The following is a 25,114-nucleotide window of genomic DNA, read 5'->3' on the forward strand; positions in this document are numbered from 1 at the left end:
TTAAGAAAACTTTTGAGTTGCATTTGTTAAAAAAGGGGGTTTCAAATGAATGTGGTTTAAGAAAGTTAAAAAATGGTATTTCAAATGCATGAGATTCAAGAAAAAAATACTAACTTTATAAGTATGTATGAAGTGATTATGAGTATGTTCGGTTATGTGTAAATGAATTGGAGATAATCTTTGGGAGGTTGTAATTTATATTTTTTTAGTTTATAAACATGATAGTTTGGAAAAAATATTTTTAATACAAACATAAATAACAATGTGAAAAGTAAATTGTATGGAAAAGAACATTAAACAAATTCTTATTGACATACGATGTTTTTTTTTCTTTAACAAAAACACATAAGGCTATCCGGAGTGGACAGCTCAACCCACACATGGAGCTGAGCTGGAGGGCCTGAAGATACGTGAACACCATCCCCGGTGGTTTGCGTGTGGCGTCACTATGAAGGACGAAGCCATTGGCTGGCTTCCTTTTTTGACTGTTTGGAGTCGTTGAAAGCAATACCATAAAAAAAGTCTTTCACATTTGGAGGTATTCAAATGAAGAAGATGATAAGAGGAGTCGTTTTTTTAATCGAGAAGAAGACACATTTTTCAACAATTCTCAACTATGGTACCTTAAGTTTTGGTCAAAGGCAGAACAAACCCTGTTATTAATTTTTTCTCAAAACTGGTTTATAAAATTTACAAATGCCACCCTAGACTTATTATTATTATTATGTATGTTTTTATTAATTATGTTTTTTATTTAACTTAATGTTAAACAGATAAAAATAAAGAAAAAATAAATATTGTTGAGTGATAATCATTTCAAATGACTAATGGGTTAGTGGTAGGTTGGTGATGAAACTGACGTGACGCAGAATTAGTAGTGATCACTTCCTATTGACACAACTAAACAAATTTAAACATTTGATGATGTCATTAACCTTTTTCACGTCTTTAAGCTTTGAATGTGGTTGGGAAAACCAAATATTTTGTCTCAATTTGAATCATGCATTTAAATATTTCGTAAATGTAACTTGTAAGCGTCCAAAGTGAGCCCATGCCAACTTCCACGTAAAGATGTTAAAATAAAGTAAACATTACCAAAAATCAAAATACGCATCATAAAATTCTAGGAGTTGCTTTCCTAGAGTTTATTATTATTATTATTATTATTATATTTTTTTTTTGGAAACGATAAATAATATAAATAGAAAAAACCATACGACTAGCAAGTAACTAGCCGACGGCCGGGGGACAAAACCAGAATTTATAAGTTACAACAAAAGAAAGGAGAGCTACACCACTCAAACCATTTGCATGAATAAAACGAACCCCAAAATTTATGCCAAGAGAAAACCATTGCGATGACATCATTAACAACCGATGTAGGGGATTGAACCATGTTATTGAAGATTTTGTTATTCCTAACCTTCTAAATTTGCCAAATCAGCCCATATAGAACGGCTAATAGTCGTTTGCGTTTTTTAGGGCAATTTCCCCAACGGGCACCAAAATCTGTCAATTCCTTCGCCTTTGAAAATTACACGTGCTGACTATTCCATATAAAAGGGGATGAAACCAAAATTTAAGTTGATGATAATGCTCCGATTGTCAACTGGGTTAACCCTAAAAATGTCGAGTCTTCAAATGCTTGTCATATGAATATTTTCCTAATTTGTTTTTCTATATTTATTTTAATCGACTTTAAGTCATCAATTGTGAGCTTGCTTATATAGGTGAAGTTAGTATATGTGAAGAGTTTACCAAAGAATGTGAATTATGATTATTTAGAAAAGATATCTAAACTGAAATCTGTATAACAATTGGATTCTAAAAATCTGTGTAACGCCCGGGTTTTCAGGGCTAAGCATTTTTGTCAATGTAATAGTATAGGTCAACTATTGTAACTCTTTTTGAAGTAATAAATATGAAATATTTGAGTATTATGTGAATTATGTGTGTTTATGTGTTTATTATTTAATTATAAATGTATAATTAATAAAGAATAAAAATGAGCGTCAAAATTAAAGTGTGAGATAATCCCGATATCTCTACATAAAGTTGTAGAATATGTCTCAAGGTTTCCGTGCATATAAAGAATGCCGAAATCCGAGCTATAAAGAAGAAGTTATGGCCCGCCGAAGTTTTACGACAAAACCGGCACGACACCGGGAAACGTAAATAGTGAATTTACGATAGAAGACTTTTTAGCCTTAGCAATCTAAACAAAAGTCGTAGAATATGTTAAACTAAGAACATCGATAAAAAGAACGCCCAAATCTGACTTCGTATGAAGAAGTTATGATTTTTCTAAGATTCGGCTTAGCAGTGCACGGCCTGAAACTCGAATTTTAGTTCGAGCGGTTTTTGGCTTACACAACATAAATGAGAGTTGAAGATCTCATTAATAGGAAATCAACGGTAAAAAGACAGACAAAAACAGAGTCCGTATGTAGAAGTTATTAATTTTACGCAGACGTTTAACAGTATAATCTCCTTGTACTGTTAAATTTAAGATCGGTCGAGAATTAGCTGACGGTGTCAAAATGAAAGTTGTAGATCTTATTATTACCTACGCGTGGATATAAAGAACGTCAAAAACGGAGGTCGTATGTGAAAGTTACGGATTTTAGAAGTCGGAAGTGTGATGTGCGAAAATGGGTGATGTGGCACAATCTTGGCCATTGCTTTCTCCCCAAGGCTTGCCACCAGATGGTGACATGTGGCACCAAGTTCAGCCACATTTCACCCTATAAATACCACCTCTCCCACCCTCATTTTCTTCACACCTTTCCCATTCTTTCTTCTCTTTACTCTCTCTCTCTCTCTAGAACCTCTCTCTAGCCCCGAAATCCCCCGAAAAGCCTAGGGAACCTCCCTAGCACGAGGCGGAAGCCCCGGAGTGCTCGAAGGCTCTGAGAAGAAGAGCTTTTCGGCTCGGGAACGCTGCTCCAAGCAAAGCCCGGTTTTCTATAAAACCCGCTGTAAGTGAGCTACGCCTACGCTATTTTTAATATAACTTTTATTTAATTATAGTAACGTTATTAGGAACTTATAATAAATACTTGGGCTATTATTATGGGTTATATAAGTATTTTTTTTGACGCTTATATAATAATAATAATAGCTAGACTATTAATTAGTCTCGACGAATAATAAACTAAACTCTAGTGGTAATAATACTAGGTTTCGTCGAAGAAAAATTCTTTTTAAGAAGCGAAGCGCTGTCTGAGTTCGGAATCACCACCTTTTCCGGTGAGTGCATAGTTACCTTCAACTTACACATAGATATGAAGTATTTTATATAAATTACGTGTTATGTGTGCATATTATCTGAATACTTGCTATCTATGCTAGATGAACGTTGTTATACATGTTTTCAATGATTTAAACTATATATGTATTTTATATCTACGAAAATGTTGGGGTAAAACATGGGTAGATGTAATAGGTGATGTGTGATAAAATGATGAGAGGCCTCGATGTTGTTGTTGTTGATCCAGTCATCTAGCGGAGTATAGATGACGACCACGGACTCTTCTAGACAGTCCAGTGGAACACTAGCAGGTTCGCAACCTGTAGGTGTTGTGAACGATGTGTTCACCGGTGTACTCCATCCCCCACATGGTTGCCTATTAGGACATTTATTGCTGAGGAATCCCCTTAGCAGTAGTGTCCGTCCCGATGATAATCCTTAGGCTAGGTCCCTTATGATAGGTGTTTAGGGACGTAAAGTGAGGATAACGGGAACGGGTAATCGGGTTATTGTTGATTGATGAAATTAATAAACTTATTTATTGTGGGTTGAAAACCCTATGTGCTCACCAGGCTCCCAAGCCTGACCCACTCAGTTTTATGTATTACAGGTAGTGGCGCATGAGCATAGGTGTGATGTTTTGGACGAGGGATTACGGATATAGGCCTGTAGATATGAAATAATGTAGTAAGGCTTATATTGTACTGTTTATACTTTTGATCTGTACGAACATGACATCCCGAGTCTTTTAATGAATACATTTCTATGGAAATGCTTTTGATAAATCTTTATCATATTATTGTTTTGGGACAAATTCCGCAAACCATTTATTAAAAGATAACTCTGATTTTGAAATAAAGTATAAACAAAACCGGTCTTTTCTGGCCGTGATTTTGGGGATGTCACAATCTGTTTTTTTAATTGAAATAGTTTTGTGGGGCTTTTCATTCACATCAATGTACTATTATAATGTCTTTTATTTTAATTTAGTGGTTTTGTTTTGGTCTTCTCTTTGAAGATGTAATAGAGGATTTATATTAGTAAATGATATTCCCTTATTGAAATTTATAAATAAAAATGAAGGGGTTTTTCTATAGTTATAATGAAATATACTTTTAAGGTACGGTTTGGTAGATGGACCGCGTGGAACAGAACTGGATTGTACTGGACTGAACATGACTGGACAAATAATTTGTATAACGTTTGATAAGATTAGAACAAAACAGAACAAGTTGTCTGAAATTGTTTGGTAACAATAGAACCGGACAGAACTAGATGTAAAAATAACCCTATTATCCTTTTGCAAAAAATATTAATAATAACTCTATTTAACATACATTACTTCAAAATTAACATTTTAATTAAAAAAAATATTTAAAATTCTCATATTAAAACAAGTTTTAATGCCAAATAATCGAAATAAATAATATTAAAAGAAATTAAGAGATACAAAAGCTAATAAAAAATGAATCAACTCTTCCAACTAAGAAGTTCAAAAAACTTAGGTACACCTACAAAAAATCAGGAGCATTTTCATCCGAAATTGAGAATCTAAAACATGAATTGGGAAAGAACAATTAAAAATCATTAGGTACCAAACTAGGTAGGAACAATATGCTTAATCAAGCTCCTCCAGAACTAGCAAGCATCTTTATCATAAACATCATAACAGGGCAGGAACAACAACTCAAAGGCAATTGCATCCGAATTATGTAATCCTATGGCATCTTTTATGCACTCCCTATGTAATATTTATTTAAGATGATGATGAGAGAGAGAGGACAACATAGTGAATCGGAGGGTTAAACAATTAAGAGGATGGAAAACTAGAGGATGATCTTGACAACAATGTAGTATTGCTTTTTCCAGAATATCACTTGTAAACAACGAATTGAAATTTTGACATAAATTTTCAACCACAAGTTATCTGTCACGATTATAACAAGAGAAAAACCAAAAAATCAAAGTTCTTTTCTTGTTTATATAAATTAACATCAACTACACAACCAAATCTTTCCCTCATTTTCCCTCTCTCTCGTTAAAAGTTTAGAAAAGTGTACACATGAATTCAATGAACATAAATCACAACGTAATCAATAGTGTAATGAACTTTTTTTTTGCAAGTAAGTGAATAACGAGAAATTAAAAACAAAAATCAGAAGCTAATACATGTAGGTAAGTGAATAACGATTAAAAATATCAAGAAATCGTTTAACATGTAAGTAAAGACATGCAGATTATGAAGTTTAATTAAAAACGTACCTTGAGATGATGAGAATCTGATGACCCTAATGAGAAATCGTGATACTGTGCAACGGTAGATAAGAAGAAAAGGCGGGAATACATTCCAAGTAGGGTTAATTAATGAAAAGAAAAGAACGTGTTCCACTTAGTTCCACCTATTTGGGTAGGACTATTTTTTGAATGAGTTGTCCCATTTGACTTATTCAAAGTTCATTTTAGTTCTTGTTCTAGTCATGCTAAACACCATCCAAAAGTTTTAGTCTTGTTCTGTCCTACTCAGTTCTTCCCAAAAAAACGCAACCTAAATGAACAACCTAAATTGTCAAAAATGTTGACTTAAATGGGTTGTATTTGAACTGAGAAAGTCATGATGCATTCATTCAAATTGCTAATTCTATAAAAATAATAGATTTTTGTAAATACGTTATATGAAAGGATTATGTGCAAGACGAAATACAAAAAAAAAACATTACTCTATCAACCATGTAAAATATCAAGTTTATTTATAACACCCCAATTCTCAGGTATAAATTTTTCAGTCTTATATTTTCACTTTGAAAGGTCTACTCGACGAGTTGGATGCCCTGACTCGTCGAGAAGGAACGGATTTGGCCGCGTGTCTTAAGTGACCAACTCAGCGAGTTGGAGGACACGACTCGACGAGTTGGAGCCGGAGGATGAAACCCTAATTTTAGGGGTTTTGCACCCTATTTAAAGGGTCATTAGCCTCCATTTGCCTCCCTTACAACCCCCTTTGAGCTCAGGAACCCTAAATCGTAATTACTTTCCATATTTGTGTGTTATTAAGCTTGGAAGGAAGATCTTGGTAAAAGGAGCTTGAAGATCAAGAAGCTTGGAGCAAGGAAAAGTTGTGGATCTGAATTTTACTCCATTTAGCATCACTTGAAGGTAACAAGTCGTTACCTTGACGTCTCTCTAGCTAGATCTTTCTATGTTTAAGATTAGGGCCATTTTAGCATGATTGGTGGTTTATTTCGGGTGTTGGGCCATGATCTGAAGTTGCAACTTCAGATCTAGGCTCATCTTGGTCCTTATAATCATAAAGCTTTAGCCTTTAGCAAGATAATGCCTTTTCCTCATCTAGAACTTCTTCTTGAGCTTGATTTTGGCCCTTAACACCTCGCATGTACGTAAAGTTTGCATCTTTATGTAGGAAGTATGCCTTAGGAGCTTTGGGGTGGCTTAAAAACATCTGAATAGAGAAAGGACTAAAGATACTCGACGAGTTGCATGGCCAACTCAGCGAGTCCGATGAAGATTAGCATTTGGAGGTTCTGCATGAACTCGACAAGTCAGCGAGACGACTCGATAAGTCAGTTAAGGTTTTCTCGACTTGTGGACACGCATGGACTCGACGAGTTGTTTGGAAACTCAACACGTCAATTGGGGGTTTCACGACTTCTCGAGTTCTGGAAGGACTCAATGAGTCAGTGAGCTACACTCGACGAGTTGGGTCAACATGGACTATTGACCTTGACCGTTGACTTTGAATTTGACCAAGGATTTACTAGTTTGACTTTTGGGGGTATTTTAGTAAATTGGAAATTTATGGAAATGGTCTTATGCCAAATATAGGTTGTGGAGTCTGTAGCTGTGATTCGAGAGTTTGAGCTTATCACTTCAGTTCGACATTTGCGAGGTGAGTTTTCCTCACTATACTCAAGGGTCGAAGGCACCAAGGATGATCATTTGGATTGTTATCTTGATATGTTATGCTATTATGATCTGTTAGATGGTATCCTGGTAGATAGGATGGTATATGCTATTATGATCTGATAGATCAGTATCCTGGTAGATAGGATGTTATTATGTTGCTATGATCCGTTAGATCAGTTTATCTGTCTATAAACTGTTATGTGATTATTTGTTATACGTGCACATGTTTGATTGGTGGTTGAGGCTTGTTTGCTTTGTGTGAAAGCTAATAGATCTGGGAATTCTAACCTGATGGTTGTAGGCCGTAAGTATTCTATCCCGAGGATGATTGGACTCGTAGTATGTGGACATTCCAACCTGTTGGTTGTGGGCCTGGGGTATTCCATCTCGAGGATGATTGGACTCATAGTATGTTGGCATTCCAACCGGATGGTTGAGCACCTGGGGTATTTGAACTCGATGGTTGACTGGACCCATAGTATTATGTTTTTGATTATATGTGTATTGTTGTGTGTATGGGTATTTTAAGGGAACTCACTAAGCTTTGAGCTTACAATTTCAGTTTTGATTTTAGGTACCTCAAATGATCGCCGGAAGGCAAAGGCGTGATCGTACAACTCCTCACATTTTATGACTATGTTTTTGGGATACTCTAATATAGAATTGTTTTGAAAACAAATTTGTAATAATTTTTGGTTTTTAAATGTTTTAAAAAGTTTAAGTTTGACATGATTTTTATGGATGTTACATTATTGGATTCAACATTTAAAAAAAGTAATAACACATGAGATTATCGTCTATATCCACGATCAATATTTTGTTATAAATTAGTCGTTTTGCCTTTTTGATTGATTTAAAGTTAATGTCTACTCTTCTTTAAAACCATCCATTTTCCGTAATTTTGCTCAAATAATTTCGATTTATTAACAAATGTTTGAATATGCAGGTATGTATTTGGAATGACAAAATCACAAGTTAAAAGCATTAATCTTTTGCTTCTAGAGTTTTCCAGTTGCACTTTCTGAAGGGTTGGTATTTCAGAGAAAGGTGGTTGATTCTGTTTCACACATGGTGGTTATCTATTCACATGAGAAGTTCACTAGACAATGTTTCTAAGCTAAAAAATTGACGACTTAATTTGATTTTGGCTCTTGATCAATATCATGGTGGTTAGTGTGGCTGATGTTTGTTTGTGGAGAAAATCTTTATGTTTTCAGTGTTTTGACAATTTTGCCCCATGGTTTTTTGTTGAGCCTTTTCACAAGTTCAGAGTGTTTTCGTCTCAATTGCTAGAGATTGTTGTTGTTTCAAGTTGCTCCCCATTTGCGCGTTGCCTTTTCTGGGGTTGCCCACTTAGTGCATTGTTATTTTTGGCTTCGTAGGTGTTACAAATCTCTAATTTTTTATAAGCTTCTCTCAAAACCATAATTCGGATTTTGTTTAATAATAGTTTTGTAGATATTATTTACATTTGAACCTTATAGGAGTTTCTACATATACTGAAGAAATTATCTAAATATTTGAAAGAGTGACCTGATTTGAAAAGAGATAGATATTATTAATGGAAGTAAAAAATAAATCATTTTGTTTGGATCAGTGACGAAAGTTTCAATATGAAAAGTAAATAACACTTGATTTGCAAACGTGGCCTAATAGTGAAGTTCTTTCACATTCATAAAACAATTTTCAACAAAACAACCTTGTAAGCAAACTGTGGGTTGAAAATGAAACAAGTTTAGTTCCACTTAGAGATCTAACGACACCGACCGCCCAAGTTGATTTTATCCTTGTGTTGTATCTTCTTGCTGGAACAACCAAAACAAACGAGAAAGCAAGAGCTCCTCACGGTTGTGGACGATGGTTTGGTGGTGGTGTAGTCTTTGATCATCGGCATGGATCAAATAGTTTGAATGTTAATGGTGGCATAGTCTGAGATGGTTGGCTACTTTGGTCGTAAATCATGATAGCTTCTAACATCCAAATTCTTTTTATATTCAAGATTATATATAAACAAATACTCGTGTAACAAAATGAATAAGAGGGATAGGTGTCATGTTGTTGTAATGAAAATACAATGTTGTAATAGAAAGAAGTTAGAAGTAGGATGTTATACTCAAGCTAAGAAGGTTGTTTTCAAAATTGGGGAAATAGACTTATTAAGGTAATTAACTTTTCGGTTTGTTCATATATAGGTAACTATCTTTTTTTGTACATATCTAGGTAACAGACTTTTTGGAAGTGTTCACATATAACCATTATGACCGGCTGAAGCAGGTTACATCCGGTCATAATGGTCATATGTGAAAACTTCCAAAAAGTTAGTTACCTAGATGTGTACAAAAAAAGATAGTAACCCATAAGCGAACAAACCGAAAAGGTAAGAGTAAATTACACGAATGGTCCCTATGGTTTGGGTAATTTATGTGTTTGGTCCCTAACTTATTATTTATTTTTATTTTTTTTTATCTCGGATGATCCCTATTGTTTATTTTTATTATACGTTTGGTCCATGTCTTACCTCAAAAAACTATTGTGCCATTTTTAATTAATTTTCTTATTTATGTATTTATATTTTATAAATTTAAAAAGAATTAATAGACCCATATATCTGTATCTCTTTACCCTAAACCTGAAACCACATTTGAGAAATTTAAGCTGGGTCCTACCGGTCACCATCCCATCTCTCATCATTCTCAACTTCTATTTCATTTCCATCTTTAGTAATATTGATGTCTTCATCATCCCTTCTTCTTTCGATCCTTCAACTCTGATGAACCAACACCACAACCCACTGTCTCTTCATTGAATTTTTCACCACCACAACTCAATAGAAGGGTTGTGGTGTTGGTTCGCTGGAGTTGAAGGGCCAACAAAGAAGGGACAGTGAAGACATCGATGACACTAAAGATGGAAATGAAATAGAAGTTAAGGAGGATGAAAGATGAGATGATAACCGGTGAGATGCAACTTAAATTTCTCGAATACGGTTTCAGATTTAGGGTGAGAAGATACAGATATGTGGGTCTATTAATTTTTTAAAATATATATAAAATAAGTACATAAATAAGAAAATTAATTAAAAATAAATTAAAAATGACACAATAGTTTTTTGAGATAAGACATGGACCAAATGCACAAATTACCAAAATCATAGGAACCATTCATGTAATTTACTCTTACCTTTTCGGTTTGTTCACATCTGAGTAACTATTTTTTTTGTACACATCTAGGTAACGATTTTTTGAAAATATTCACATATGACCGGTTATGACCAGATGTAACATGCTACAGTCGGTCATATGTGAACACTCTAAAAAGTTTGTTACCTAGATATGTACAAAAAAAATAGTTACCTAGATGTGAACAAACTGAAAAGTTAATTACCTTAATAAGTCAATTTCCTTTCAAAATTATATTGACAATGAGATTATATAAACTACAAATTATAATTTATTTATTGGTTAATCTGTTCACCGAATGGGTGTTACACTAGTATGTTATATAAATTTGGAAAAAGTTAATTAATTGGACGTGTTTTTACGACTTTTTAACATTATTTTGATACACCAAATATCAAAATGATGTAAATGTTGGGTTTTAGCCATAAGAACTTTCCTATGTGCGCATGCAAAACCCTAATGCTTGGATCTAGACTTTCTAATTAAACATGCTTTTGAATCCAAGACTTCTAATGGCTAATTAGGTTAAACAACAATATTAAAACAGATCTAGAATCATACCTTTGAATCCCTTGTTGATCTCGTTTGTCTTGGAGCTTCTAGAGTCACAATTGTCACTCCTCTAATGGCTTACAAACACCAATAGCAAGCAAGATGATTTAGGAGAGAGGAGAGGGGAGGAATTCGACCAGAGGTTCCTTGCTTAAGGTTGTGTGTCGAATTCCCTCATCCATAGGGGCTATTTATACTATTAGACTCCTTAAGGGTTTCACCCTAAACCCTAATTGGATAATCTTCTCTTAAGGCTATCCAAATCCATTCCATAGATAACCCTATGGACGATTTTGAGCTATCCTAAAGCTCTTAGAATCCGTCCAAGGTATATCCTAATGGATTTATAGTCTAAAGTTTAACTATCAAACAATTGACAGTTTATACCCTCTTATTTAATTAATCTCTTTAAGTCACCAAATTAATACCAATTAATTTATGACTTATATTAATCAAATAGCTAAATATTATTCCTTATAATATTTACTCTCTCTTAATAAATCATCCTTCAAGTTGCTATGGTGAAGGCAACCCAAAAGGACCATGCACCACCGAATATAGTTATAGCCTTAGACACTATTCCAACAGTCTCCCACTTGGATAAGTCTAGTAACTATACAAGTACAATTCAGTTTGCAATCGTAGCTCTCAAAGACGCTGTCAACTCTGATCTAATCAATCTTGTCCTTTAGATAAGGGATCGTATAGTCCTCTGTTAGATATCATGCTGACAATCCTATGGAATGGTTAGTCATGCATTTAAATTTCTCGATCTCCGATTTATTCGACATAGAACTTAATCGAACACATCAATTTAGTTCTGACTGGGCGCGGCACATAAGTCAAATCAAATCATCGAGCGGCCAAGATATCTCTTCTACCCTCTTAGGATAAAATTTACAGATAAACTTCGACTTATATGCATTTACTTATTCATTAACCAACTATACACAACAATGCGTTTTATAACATCAAGTTACTGATGCGTTTTCGCATTATCAATGCACAATCAATTAACAAATAATAAACCATATATCTAGGTTTTAAGACTATATGATATTATCGTCTCGCGATCACCTTTTATATCGTATTCCATAAGGTGATTCCAGCAAGCGCGGGTTTATTCCAATGCTCAAAACCAGTTCATAAGCACTCATGAACGTTGCAGCAACCCTTGCTATGTCTAACACCATTTAGACATTCTACACACCAATTCATGACAATCTTCATTCATATCTACTCCCAACATATGAATGATTGTGGACCATTTGAATAATTCGATTATTCCTAATAAACTCAATTATTCTGGAAGTCAAAACATGCAACGTGAAACAATAGTTAAACAACTAACATGTGACAGTAACTTTACTCATAAATAAAACTCCTTTATTTAATCATCAAATGTTAATTACATTTATCTATTATACGTTTCTAATACTATCTAATCTATACTAATATCATCCTTCAGCCCAATACTCCTAGCATGCTGCAAGTGCTTAACCTTACTCAGTCCCTTCGTAAGCGGATCTGCTGGGTTATCTTCTGATGATATCCTCTTCACTACGAGTTGTCCTTCTTCTACACGATGTCTAATGAAGTGATATTTTCTGTCGATATGTCGAGATCTACCATGATCCCTCAGTTCCTTGGTCAAGGCAACCGCACTTTCGTTATCACAGAAAATCTCCATGGGCTCCTTTATGGCCGGCACAACTCCAAGATCACCGATGAAGTTCTTCAGCCATATTGCCTCCTTCGATGCTTCGCACGCTGCGATGTACTCTGATTCGCACGTTGAATCAGCTACGGTTTCTTGCTTGGAACTTTTCCATGTCACTGCTCCTCCATTTAGAGTAAAGACCCAGCCCGACTGCGAACGGTAGTTGTCCCTGTTGGTCTGAAAGCTGGCGTCACTATACCCTCGCACCTTCAAGTCATCACTCCCTCCAAGGACTAAGAACCATTCCTTCGTCCTCCGAAGGTACTTAAGGATGTTCTTCACCACAATCCAATGTGCTTTGCTAGGGTTCCCTTGATATCTGCTAACCATGCTCAAAGCGAAGGCTACATCAGGGCGAGTACAAGTCATAGCGTACATGATTGAGCCAACTGCGGAAGCGTATGGTACTCGGCTCATTTCTGCTATCTCAGCTTCAGTACTCGGACTTTGAGTCTTACTCAACTTGGCATTTCCTTGTATCGGTAGTTCTCCCTTTTTTGAGTTTTCCATACTAAAACGTTTTAGTACCTACTCCAAGTAAGTATTCTGACTAAGTCCAATTAGTTTCTTACTTCTTTCTCTTACTATCCTTATTCCCAAAATGTAAGAAGCCTCTCCTAGGTCCTTCATAGCGAAGCACTTCCCGAGCCAGGACTTAACCTTCTGCAGAGTCGGGATGTCGTTTCCTATGAGTAATATGTCATCGACATATAGAACGAGGAAGCTTACTATACTCCCACTGGCTTTGACATATACACAAGATTCGTCTTCACTTCGTACAAATCCAAACTCTTTGACTTTCTCATCGAAGCAAAGATTCCATCTGCGAGACGCTTGCTTAATTCCATAAATTGACTTCTCAAGCTTACACACTCTATTCGGATGCTTCGGATCCACAAACCCCTCTGGCTGAGCCATGTAAACATCCTCAGCCAACTTTCCGTTAAGTAAAGCGGTCTTGACATCCATTTGCCAAATCTCATAATCATGAAATGCGGCAATTGCTAGCATCACTCTAATAGATTTAATCTTCGCAACTGGTGAGAAGGTCTCATCATAGTCAACTCCGGGAGTTTGAGTAAAGCCCTTCGCAACCAATCGCGCTTTATATGTGTGTACGTTCCCATCCACGTCGGTCTTCTTCTTGAAGATCCACTTGCACCCTACGGTCTTACGTTCGGGCACGTAATCAACCAAATTCCAAACTTGGTTATCGTACATGGATTGGATCTCGCTATCCATCGCCTCTTTCCATTTCGCAGACTCCGGGCCTGCCATGGCTTCCTTATAGCTATTAGGTTCATCAAGATTTACTAGTGTACCATCACTAATATACGTGTCCCCTTTGGTAGTAATATGAAAACCATAAAACTGGGGAGGAACTCTAACTCTATCGGAACGTCTAAGAGGTAAGGATTCGTCAATCGGTTCAACCGGAGTTTCCTCCTCGGGTTGAATGCCAGCGGTAGAGGTTCCTTCATCTATCAATTCTTGAATCTCTTCAAGTTCGATTTGCCTCCCACTGTCTCCTTGGCTTATGAGTTCTCGCTCTCGGAAAACTCCTCTCCTCGCAACAAAGATAACATTATCTTTCGGTCTATAGAAGAGATATCCAAAGGAAGTTTGCGGGTAGCCGATGAAAATACATCGCTCACTTCGAGGTTCAAGCTTGTCGTGAGTATCTCGTCTTACGAAAGCCTCGCAACCCCAAACCTTGATATGTGCCAACGAGGGAGCTTTCCCTGTCCACATCTCGTGAGGTGTTTTGGCAACCTTCTTAGTAGGGACTCGGTTAAGGATATGGGCGGCAGTCTCTAAGGCATACCCCCAAAAGAAGATAGGTAGTGAAGCACGACTCATCATAGAGCGAACCATATCCAATAAGGTTCGATTACGCCTTTCTGCCACACCATTCAACTGCGGTGTCCTAGGAGGCGTCAATTGCGAAACTATTCCACACTCCTTGAGATAATCGTGGAATTCAAGACTTAGGTACTCTCCTCCTCGATCGGATCGAAGCATCTTGATTTTCCTGCCCAATTGATTCTCCACTTCATTCTTGAACTCTTTGAACTTTTCAAAGGTTTCTGACTTTTGCTTGATTAAATAGATATACCCATATCTACTATAATCATCGGTAAAAGTCACATAGAAGCGGTTCCCATCCTTCGTGGTTGATCTAAAAGGTCCACATACATCGGTATGTATTAGGTCTAATAGTCCCTCACCCCTTTCACAAGTACTCGTGAAGGGTGACTTAGTCATCTTACCAAGTAAACAAGACTCGCATGTGTCATCTTCCCTAAGGTCGAATGACTCCAACACTCCATCCTTTTGGAGTTGGGCTATGCGTTTCTTGTTGACATGTCCAAGACGACAATGCCACAAGGATGCTTTATCCATACTAGTGGAAGAATCAATATTCAAAACATCATTTCCTAAGTTATCAACAATCATAACAGTTTCATATATTCCATTACATGGTATAGCTTCAAAGTAAAAGACACCATTTAGATAAGCCAAAATAGAACCATTCTCATTATTAAAAGAAAATCTAAATCCTTGTCTATATAAACCATGAAATGAAATGATGTTTCTAGCCATTTCTGGCGAATAGCAACAATTGTTCAAATCTAAAACTAAACTATTCTTAAGCACTAAAGAATACACTCCAATCTTGGTCACAGGCGACGATCTTCTGTTCCCCATGATTAGATTGATCCTTCCTTGCTCCACATCCCTACTTCTTCTTAGTCCCTGCACATTAGAACAAATGTGATAACCACAACCGGTGTCAAGAACCCAAGAAATAGCATGATTAGAATCGTTAGATTTGATTGCATATATACCTGCGAAAGATGGCTTGATCTTTCCTTCCTTGATGGCTTGCAGGTAATCCGGGCAGCTTCTCTTCCAATGTCCTATCTTGTGGCAGTGGTGGCACTCTGCCTCCTTCGGGTTAGAGCAGGGCTTAGAGGGATCAACTTTGGTCCCACTAGAAGAGGAACCATCTCGGGCTTTCACCTTTCGATAGTTATTTGAAGAAGCTTTCCTCTTCTTTCCCTTCCCTTGACCAATAGCCAAGACAGGAGCAGCGGATGGATTGGGAGTTGGTGCAACAGACTTGTCCTTGAAATTGCTCTCAGCAACCCTCAAGAGACCTTGGAGTTTACTTAGAGTGACCTCCTCTTTGTTCATGTGGTAGGTCATCCTAAATTGATTATACATCGGAGGCAAAGAGTGAAGCACCATGTCGATCGCCAAGTCTTCGCCGAAGTCAACATTTAACTTGCGAAGGCGGTCGACATACCTTTGCATCTTTTGCAAGTGCACGGTAAGAGATTCTCCATGACCCATCTTAGCGGAAATCATGTTAGTGAAAATCTCGTAACGCTCTTGTCTCGCGTTTTGGTGGTACCTCTCCAACAAATCTTGATGCATCTCGTATGGATACATGTCCTCGTAGGACTTTTGGAATTCGGAGTTCATGGTGGCGATCATGATGCAATGTACCTTCGTTGCATCTCGCTCATGAGTTTCAAAGGCGGTGATTTCGGCGGGAGTAGCAACTTCGGGGTTGATTTTCTCGAGCTTCTCATCGAGGACATACTCTTTATCCTCATAGCGAGCAATGGTGCGAATGTATCTTATCCATTCGCTAAAGTTCGTTCCATCGAAGGTGACCTTTTAGCAAAGGCTCATCAACGTGAAAGAACTAGCAGCAGCGTTGTTTGCGTTTGACATCTATAGAAAGGACAAAGATTGATTAGAATAAGAATCCCTAATTATCACCCAATAAGAAAAATTAGGGCTAGGATCCAACAATAACATTTACATACTAGAAAAGGGATGCCGTAATCTAACATGCAAATAAATTGAAGGTAAGTGAATGACGATTCACTAATTCTCCATCACAAAACTTAAACTATTAGTCCTAAGTGTTTTCGAGAATTCCTAGGTTCGGATGAGATTCATTGAACTATTCAATGGCATGTTTAAATCTCGATATGCCCCTCTTGTTTGTGACTGGGATGCCGAGGATCACAAAGCGGGTGTGAATTACCATGCAAATTTACATGGTGCCTTCATTGTAACGATCACCTATTCGATGTGCCGGTAAACCACACACGCTCCATCGAACTATGATGAACAATGAATCACCCTTTGCCACCTTCGCTTAGAACCAATTAGTGTGCCGGTAAACCACACACGCTCCACTAACATCTTAGCAAGGTGCAAAGTGTAATTTCATGGGATTGCATCAATTCACTTTTCCTAAAGTAACTAAGATTGGGAAATTTTAAAAGTTTAGTTACTTCGTATTTCTTATTATAATTTTAATGAGAGGATGAGGTTGCCCTATCCTACCCGTTCGGCTAACGACCCTCCACCAATCAAGCAAGCGGTGGGTGTGAGTGTACACCCATTAAGCGCCATTTTATAGACCGCAACCTTATACCCACCTTATAGATCGGCTTCGTGAATGAGACCTACTAGCGGTAAGACTAGCATTTAGTTATACATATATATATATATATATATATATATATATATATATATATTATTCTAGTAATATCATATAAGTATAGGGCTGCATTTTAAACTTTTCAAAATCTAGGGTTTGAAATTTAAGTTGTCTAAATTAAAACTTTTAATCACAAATATAAATTTCAAAACTTTAGGGTAGGTTTTAAACATTTAAAACATGAAGGATCAAATAACAAATAATTCCAATTAACAATTAATATTCTAATTATCTTTATTTGATTTATCTTGATTTCTTTGAAGATAATTACCAAAATAATTAATCATTATCATATAAGGAAATTAAATATTTTATTGGATGATAAATATCTTTAATTAGATCAAGATAATAGTCATATTTATCAAAAAATCGGATTTACATTGATCTAATATGATTAAGGTAAGTTTCCATAAGATAATTATGAAAAAATCCCGAATCTGGCCATTCCTGACGCCTGGACTCGCCGAGTGCACAAGGGGACTCGCCGAGTCAGGCCTACTCGACGAGTCCACCTTGGAACTCGCCGAGTCAGTGACTCAAAACCCAAAAAATCGAATTTTGCAGGTTTGTTTCAGTTATTCAAGCAACAATTTAAAGAAAACCAATCTAGGCTCTGATACCACTGATGGGTTTTAGCCATAAGAACTTTCCTATGTGCGCATGCAAAACCCTAATGCTTGGATCTAGACTTTCTAATTAAACATGCTTTTGAATCCAAGACTTCTAATGGCTAATTAGGTTAAACAACAATATTAAAACAGATCTAGAATCATACCTTTGAATCCCTTGTTGATCTCGTTTGTCTTGGAGCTTCTAGAGTCACAATTGTCACTCCTCTAATGGCTTACAAACACCAATAGCAAGCAAGATGATTTAGGAGAGAGGAGAGGGGAGGAATTCGACCAGAGGTTCCTTGCTTAAGGTTGTGTGTCGAATTCCCTCATCCATAGGGGCTATTTATACTATTAGACTCCTTAAGGGTTTCACCCTAAACCCTAATTGGATAATCTTCTCTTAAGGCTATCCAAATCCATTCCATAGATAACCCTATGGACGATTTTGAGCTATCCTAAAGCTCTTAGAATCCGTCCAAGGTATATCCTAATGGATTTATAGTCTAAAGTTTAACTATCAAACAATTGACAGTTTATACCCTCTTATTTAATTAATCTCTTTAAGTCACCAAATTAATACCAATTAATTTATGACTTATATTAATCAAATAGCTAAATATTATTCCTTATAATATTTACTCTCTCTTAATAAATCATCCTTCAAGTTGCTATGGTGAAGGCAACCCAAAAGGACCATGCACCACCGAATATAGTTATAGCCTTAGACACTATTCCAACAGTAAAATGGGTTAGATATGGTATTAGGAGTGTCCGGTTTTATGTTTTGAAGCTCTTTATCCATTTATTAGGAGGGTGTTTGGAAGTGCTTTTTCAACTAGAAAAGTGCTTTTAGATAAAAGTGCTTATTTGCTTATAGTGGTGGTAAAAAGAGTTTTTTAAAAAGTGTTTGGATAAACTTTTACAGTGAAAAAACCAATAAGTCAATAAGTTAAAAGTGTTTGGCTTAAAAAGTGTTTTTTGAAGTTATTTTGTCTGAAAAGCCATAAGCAGTTTCAAAAAACCACGTTTTTCATGCTTATTAAAAAGTGTTTATTGAAACTTATAGAGAAGCCATTCTGAAAAGTACTTTTGAGTTTGCCAAATACTTTTTTTGGCTTATTAGCTTTTCAAAAAGCCAATAAGCAAATAAGCACTTTTAAACCACAATCTCAAACACCACCTAGCTTCTTTTAAAAGTTAATAAACTATACAAAATGGTTAACAATTAAAACTGGATTTTAAAATGATTTTTCTAGTCTTTAGGTTTCATTTTAGTAAATTAGTGTATCATTATATGCATTTCACGTCCGAAGGTTACATTAAACCCTAATTTAATATAATGCAAACTCAGACACGAACGAAACATAGCTGTAATAAATTATTTCATAAAAATCATTATATTTTAGTTTTTATTTTTTTAATTTTGAAGTGGTATGATAAAATTTAGTTTTGGTTTGACTTTGATTTTTATTTATTTCTTGTTAACATCAACTAAGTATTGAATACTTTAAAAAGCAAGGCCCATTGTAGACGGTTGGACCAACTACCTGGACCGTACCGGTTTTTTAAAATACCTAAAAACAAGCTAAACCGGGTACGGGATTAACACTGTAACAGCCAGCTAGTCAGCCACCCAGCCAACTACTTCACCTGTTCGATTTCGGTTCTTCGATACACTCTAGGAGGCCTCCATTGTTGATTCTTCTCTCTCCTCCAAAATCAACCATCGATTTCTCCAATCACAACTTCCCTCAGAAAACATCGCCCACGCTTTATAAACCTCATTCCCCACCCTCCTCTCTCAGTTGATTTGATTTCTTCACTTTCATTATCATATTTCCAAGCAACAACAATGGCACAAGTAGTTGCTACCAAGTTGCTTCATAATTCATTTTTTAGCAATGGATCTCTTAGCAATCAGATTGAGAAGATCAAACCTGCTGGTTTCGCTTCCAATGGCCGGATTATCCCCAGCCACCATCGTATTCTAACCGTCACCGCAAGGAGAACGGCGGACCTCCAGGTTGTTCCCGTCACACCTGAAGATATACCTAAGGTTTGTAATTTCTCCACTTCATTTGATTTTAGGCTTAAATGTTGTCGTTAAACGAAATCGTTGTTTGTATGTATGAACACATTTGTTGTCTAATTTAAAATTGCAATGCGTTAATCAGATAGGAGAGCAGAGTTATCAGGTTTTAGGAAAGGGTGATAGTTCAGTTGCTATGTGGTCGAAGCCCATAATTAAGCGCAAGACGAAGATTGTTTGTACAATTGGTCCATCCACTGACACAAAGGAAATGATATGGAAGCTGGCTGAGGCTGGGATGAATGTTGCAAGACTAAACATGTCACATGGAGATCATTCTTCTCATCAGAAAGTCATTGATCTGGTTAAAGAATACAATGCTCAACATAAGGATAATGTCATTGCAATCATGCTCGACACCAAGGCACGTTTCCTGATATCACCAATTCCAATTTTTTGTCCCAATCAACTCAACCTTTTTCCCTAATCAACTGATGCCTTTTTGCAGGGACCTGAGGTCAGGAGTGGGGACTTGCCACAACCAGTTAACTTAGCAAGTGGCCAAGAATTCACTTTCACAATAAAAAGAGGTGTTGGTACAGCAGACTGTGTCAGTGTTAATTACGATGATTTTGTTAATGATGTAGAAGCTGGTGACATGCTTCTGGTTGATGGTAAGTTAATATGACAGCTTTATTTACAGGAATAATATAATTCTTGCTTCTTGATTATCAAAAGTTATAAGTTGTTATTCACCATTGAAAGGTGGTATGATGTCGTTGTTGGTGAAATCGAAGACAGAAGATTCAGTAAAATGTGAAGTTATAGATGGTGGAGAGCTCAAGTCTAGACGCCATTTAAATGTCAGAGGAAAAAGTGCAACTCTACCATCTATCACTGGTTAGACTCTTATTCAATAATAGTACAACCTTTTTTTTTTTTTTTTTTTTTTTTTTTGTGGAGAATGTAATCGTTTATTTTATTTTGAAACAGAAAAGGATTGGGATGATATCAAATTTGGTGTGGACAATCAAGTTGATTTCTATGCGGTTTCCTTTGTTAAAGATGCAGAGGTTATCCATGAGTTGAAGAATTATCTAAAAAGTAAGTAAATCATATGAGTCAGCAAAGATGTTTGCATTTCAAGTTGCATTACTCTTATAAATTCTTTTTGGTACCTTGTTTATTGTCTTGGCAGGCTGTGGTGCAGATATTCAAGTTATCCCAAAAATCGAAAGCGCAGACTCCATACCAAATTTGCATTCAATTATCACAGCATCTGATGGGGTAACTTTTTAAATTTACTGTTTTATACTTGATACGAAATTTGGAAGTTTGTTAATGTTGTAATCAATCTTGGTTTTGATTTAATTTAGGCGATGGTTGCAAGAGGGGATCTTGGTGCAGAGCTGCCGATCGAAGAGGTTCCATTGTTGCAGGTAAAGAAGAAAGGGTGGTTTTAGTATAGATAGTAAAAAACAAACAGTGGATTAATTAATTAAGTTGTGTGGTAATGAAATTATAGGAAGAGATAATCAGGACATGTCGTAGCATGGGAAAAGCTGTAATAGTTGCAACAAATATGCTTGAAAGCATGATTGTTCATCCCACACCAACAAGAGCTGAGGTGTCAGACATTGCTATTGCTGTTAGAGAGGGTGCTGATGCAGTCATGCTTTCTGGAGAAACTGCTCATGGAAAGTAAGCCATCTTTCTTTTTTGACTTAATATTAATGATTAGGACTTATATTCTTAATTAATCATGTCAAATTGCAGGTTTCCTCTAAAAGCAGTTAATGTGATGCACACAGTGTCGTTAAGAACCGAATCAAGCTTAATGAGTGGGGGCACGCTTTCTAGTCTTAATCAAGCATTCAAGGTGGATTAACTAACTGCTTTATTTTTTTTTTTTTAATATATATACACTTTCTGATTTGTTAAATTAAATGCTTAAAATTGCTTTTTTTTTTTTTTTTATTTAAAAAAAAAGAACCATATCAGCGAAATGTTTGCATACCATGCAACATCAATGTCAAACACTCTTGGAACTTCAATTGTTGTATTCACTAGAACAAGTTCCATGGCTGTCCTACTCAGCCATTATCGACCCAATGGCACTATATTTGCCTTCACAGACAAGTAAGTCTTTTTGTTAATAAAAAATTATGAGTTTACATATTATATATATATATATATATATATATATATATATATATATATATATATATATATATATATATATATATATATATATATATATATATATATATATATAGATTTTGTTACTGAATTTGGATGATGTAATGTGTGTCTAAAAACAGTAAAAGGGTACAGCAGAAATTGGCTTTGTATCAGGGAGTTTGCCCCATTTACATGGAGTTCTCAGATGATTCTGAGACAACGTTTGCAGATGCTCTTTCTCTGTTGAAGGTGAGATTCATTAAGTCATAAGAAGAAGTATTTGTTGTTTTTAGTTTGATAACATATTATGAGTATGAGGTGTGAATGAAAAAGTAAAGTAAATGTGTATGTGTATGTGTACAGAATCAAGGGATGATGAAGGAAGGTGAGCATGTAGCTCTTCTTCAGAGCGGGAGAAACCCCATTTGGCGGTTTCAATCCAACCACAATATTCAGGTCAGAAAGGTGGTGTAGATCAGCAGCCAGCAGTAAAGACACCAACTTTAATTATTTTTTTTTTTTTGCCATCCAATTAGCCTAAAGGTTTTAATGTTTTTGTGCTTCTTTATCAACTTAAGTTGCAATTTAATTTAGTTTCTTGAATATGTGTAGCGAATTCTGATTGTTGCCAAAATAATAATATTTGTTGTCATTATTTGAGTTTAATTGTACAAGCATTGACAAAAGAACCCTCCTGTGTTTACTTTATACAATGACTCCTTTGGATACAATGGTCATTCAATCATCCAATGCAAAAGGCAAAGGCGGCAACACAAATTCAACACCCTCTCTTTTAGAGCCAACCTTTTTTTTTTGTTAGCTGCATCATGCATGTAACTTAAGCATCAACTCTTGCAACATACATGTAGTCTCTCAGACATATAAGGAAAGTTGCCATAAGCGTCTTCAATTCTTCATCTATAAAGAAAGACCTTTCTCCAGAAGGTAAACTCAAGTCAATACAACACAGGAGGAATCCTTGACTTTATCCCTTTCTCATTTTTCGGATATGATCGGAACAATTGAAAAATAGGGAGACTTTGGTGATTCATATCATAACAGGTAAAATATTTATGTCCGACCATATAAAAGATCAATAATGAAACATGCAGAAGAGTACTATATATACCATGTAGTGACATAGCAATTCTCCTAATCGACTACCTTCAAGAGAAGGAAGTTTTAAGTAATGAGGCTCATCGAAGAAAGGGTTGTGACTATATGGATGTGTCAAAAGACTTATATTTCTACAAATATATTACTTTTAGTTTATATATTTAACTAGATAAATTCACTAATACAAAAATAATAACATATGATATCTACAATTATCTAGGGTGTAAAATGAAATGTAAGAATCAAAAAAGACAAAAATCTGTATAGGAAATAACTTGTAGTTTACTAAATGGTTGGAGCAAATTCTTACAAAAGAAAAAGAAAAGAAAAGAAACTAGATACTCTAATTAGCTTTTATGTTGTTTATTCTACCAGAAATTATGGATTAAAAAAAGGGTTAATGATTTATAAGGGCAACATACTTTGTTTTGATGCTCTTATTTAGCTAATAACGTTTTATTTTATACATTTAACTATTAAACCCATGTTAAAAAAATAATATCACCCTTTTTTTTAAATAGATGGAACAAGAACGATCAAATGTGTATAAAACATTATTGGCTAGTTACTGGTTAAATGTAAACACAAAATAAATGTCATTTATTTAAGTTATAACCCATAAAAATGGTGAAACTCCATTTTTTCTTACATAGATCAATGCTTATTCAAACTAGAAACACATGCCTATATTAATTATATATCTATCAAACACTGTTTTTGATAGCTGCACTGTATCCACTTTGTTGATCAAAGAACCTGTCCCACAGCATAACCCCACCATACTTGGGAGAGCTCTTGATCGATGGAAGAACACTAGACGTAAGAACATCCGGCGGAATGTATCCGCTGCTGGCAGCTCCGGTGGCTGCAGGCAGACCCAAGAAAATCTGATTGGAGTTGACCTGAGTCCACTGGTTCCATCGAGCTAATAAAGCATCAGCGTCCGCCCCAAACTCGCACTGCGGATTGTTATAGAACTGCAACCAGACGTAGTCGAATAAGCCAGTCTGGATTGAGGAATCATGACGAGCGTCAGGGATAGGGCACTGCGGTGCTGCAGATAAGTAGACCTTTTTCTGAGAGCTGTACAGGGCCAGTGCCTTGGCTAGGTCAGGCCAGAACTCACCTGATCCGGACTCAATAACAAAGTCGATTCCGTCTAAAACAGCATCACCTAATGGCCGGGAATTCGACTGGCCACCGAGAAAGTTATTCCATAAGTAATCGGAAACTTGTTGTGCATCTTCAGATGACGAGAGCGAGTAGCTCCCGACAGCTCCTCCTAAAGAAAGAAACACCTTGATACCTTGGTTCTGGCATGATTGTATGTCGGAGGATAAACCGGAGCAAGTGGAAGCAGGATCACAATGACCGGCCAGGTTCAGAACTGGTGTTTGGCCGCTGCCGAAGGTGGTCAGGAAAGCTATCATTATGAACTTGTAATTTCCGGTGGCGCAGGCGGCGGCTAGGGTCCCTTCATCAGTGTGTTGACCCCAGTAAGCGGCTATGCTGCCTACTTCGATGGGTTTCAAGAAAGAGAAAGTAATGCTAGAGATGACTAGGTGCAATGCCGACGACTGTGAATAACCAGATGATGCCATATGTGTTTTGAGTGTAGTTGCTGAAGATCGGAGGTTTATAGCGCGTGGGAAGCAAGTAAAGTGGCGTGTTCCTCCGGTAAATGATCTTCAAAAACCTGCTCTTGTGTGGAAAATGTGTCAGCTTCAAGTCTTCCTAAAAATATGAGGTTGTCATTTCTTTAGAAAGTTCAACATGAAGAGATATAATCCTTAACCTGAGTGCTATAAAAATGGGATAACTTAAAAAACCCTCATTTTGACCACCTTTTAGATAAATGAAATGATTTTGCACGTAACAATTTTTGCTTTTGTACTATACAACTCTATTAAACATAAATATACAACTCTATTAAACATAAAATGTTGTTTACATATAAAAACTTTGGTTTGTATGGTCTTTCTTTCCTGTTTTTCATATATCTTGTAATTCTATCCCTACCAACCCGA

The 25,114-nt window shown here is 36.1% G+C and overlaps 2 protein-coding genes across 2 annotated transcripts; one reads left to right on the forward strand and one right to left on the reverse strand.

Moving 5' to 3' along the window:
* Window positions 1-19,367: 19,367 nt before the first annotated feature.
* On the forward strand, window positions 19,368-22,637 carry LOC145028626 (plastidial pyruvate kinase 2-like). Its single transcript, XM_078977335.1, has 12 exons — window positions 19,368-19,817; window positions 19,936-20,214; window positions 20,299-20,464; window positions 20,556-20,690; window positions 20,784-20,894; window positions 20,989-21,077; window positions 21,167-21,229; window positions 21,316-21,491; window positions 21,567-21,669; window positions 21,781-21,929; window positions 22,112-22,220; window positions 22,335-22,637. The coding sequence occupies exons 1-12, from the start codon at window positions 19,614-19,616 to the stop codon at window positions 22,443-22,445; spliced, it is 1,695 nt and encodes a 564-aa protein (XP_078833461.1). The 5' UTR covers window positions 19,368-19,613; the 3' UTR covers window positions 22,446-22,637.
* Window positions 22,638-23,666: 1,029 nt separating this feature from the next.
* LOC145028627 (acidic endochitinase SE2-like) lies at window positions 23,667-24,878 on the reverse strand. The gene has a single exon (XM_078977336.1). It carries the CDS (start codon window positions 24,686-24,688, stop codon window positions 23,792-23,794), a length of 897 nt encoding a protein of 298 aa, XP_078833462.1. The 5' UTR covers window positions 24,689-24,878; the 3' UTR covers window positions 23,667-23,791.
* Window positions 24,879-25,114: the final 236 nt, after the last annotated feature.

The sequence above is a fragment of the Lactuca saligna genome, chromosome 2 (assembly GCF_052625555.1).
Source record: "Lactuca saligna cultivar CGN05327 chromosome 2, ASM5262555v1, whole genome shotgun sequence".
Lineage (NCBI taxonomy): Eukaryota > Viridiplantae > Streptophyta > Magnoliopsida > Asterales > Asteraceae > Lactuca > Lactuca saligna.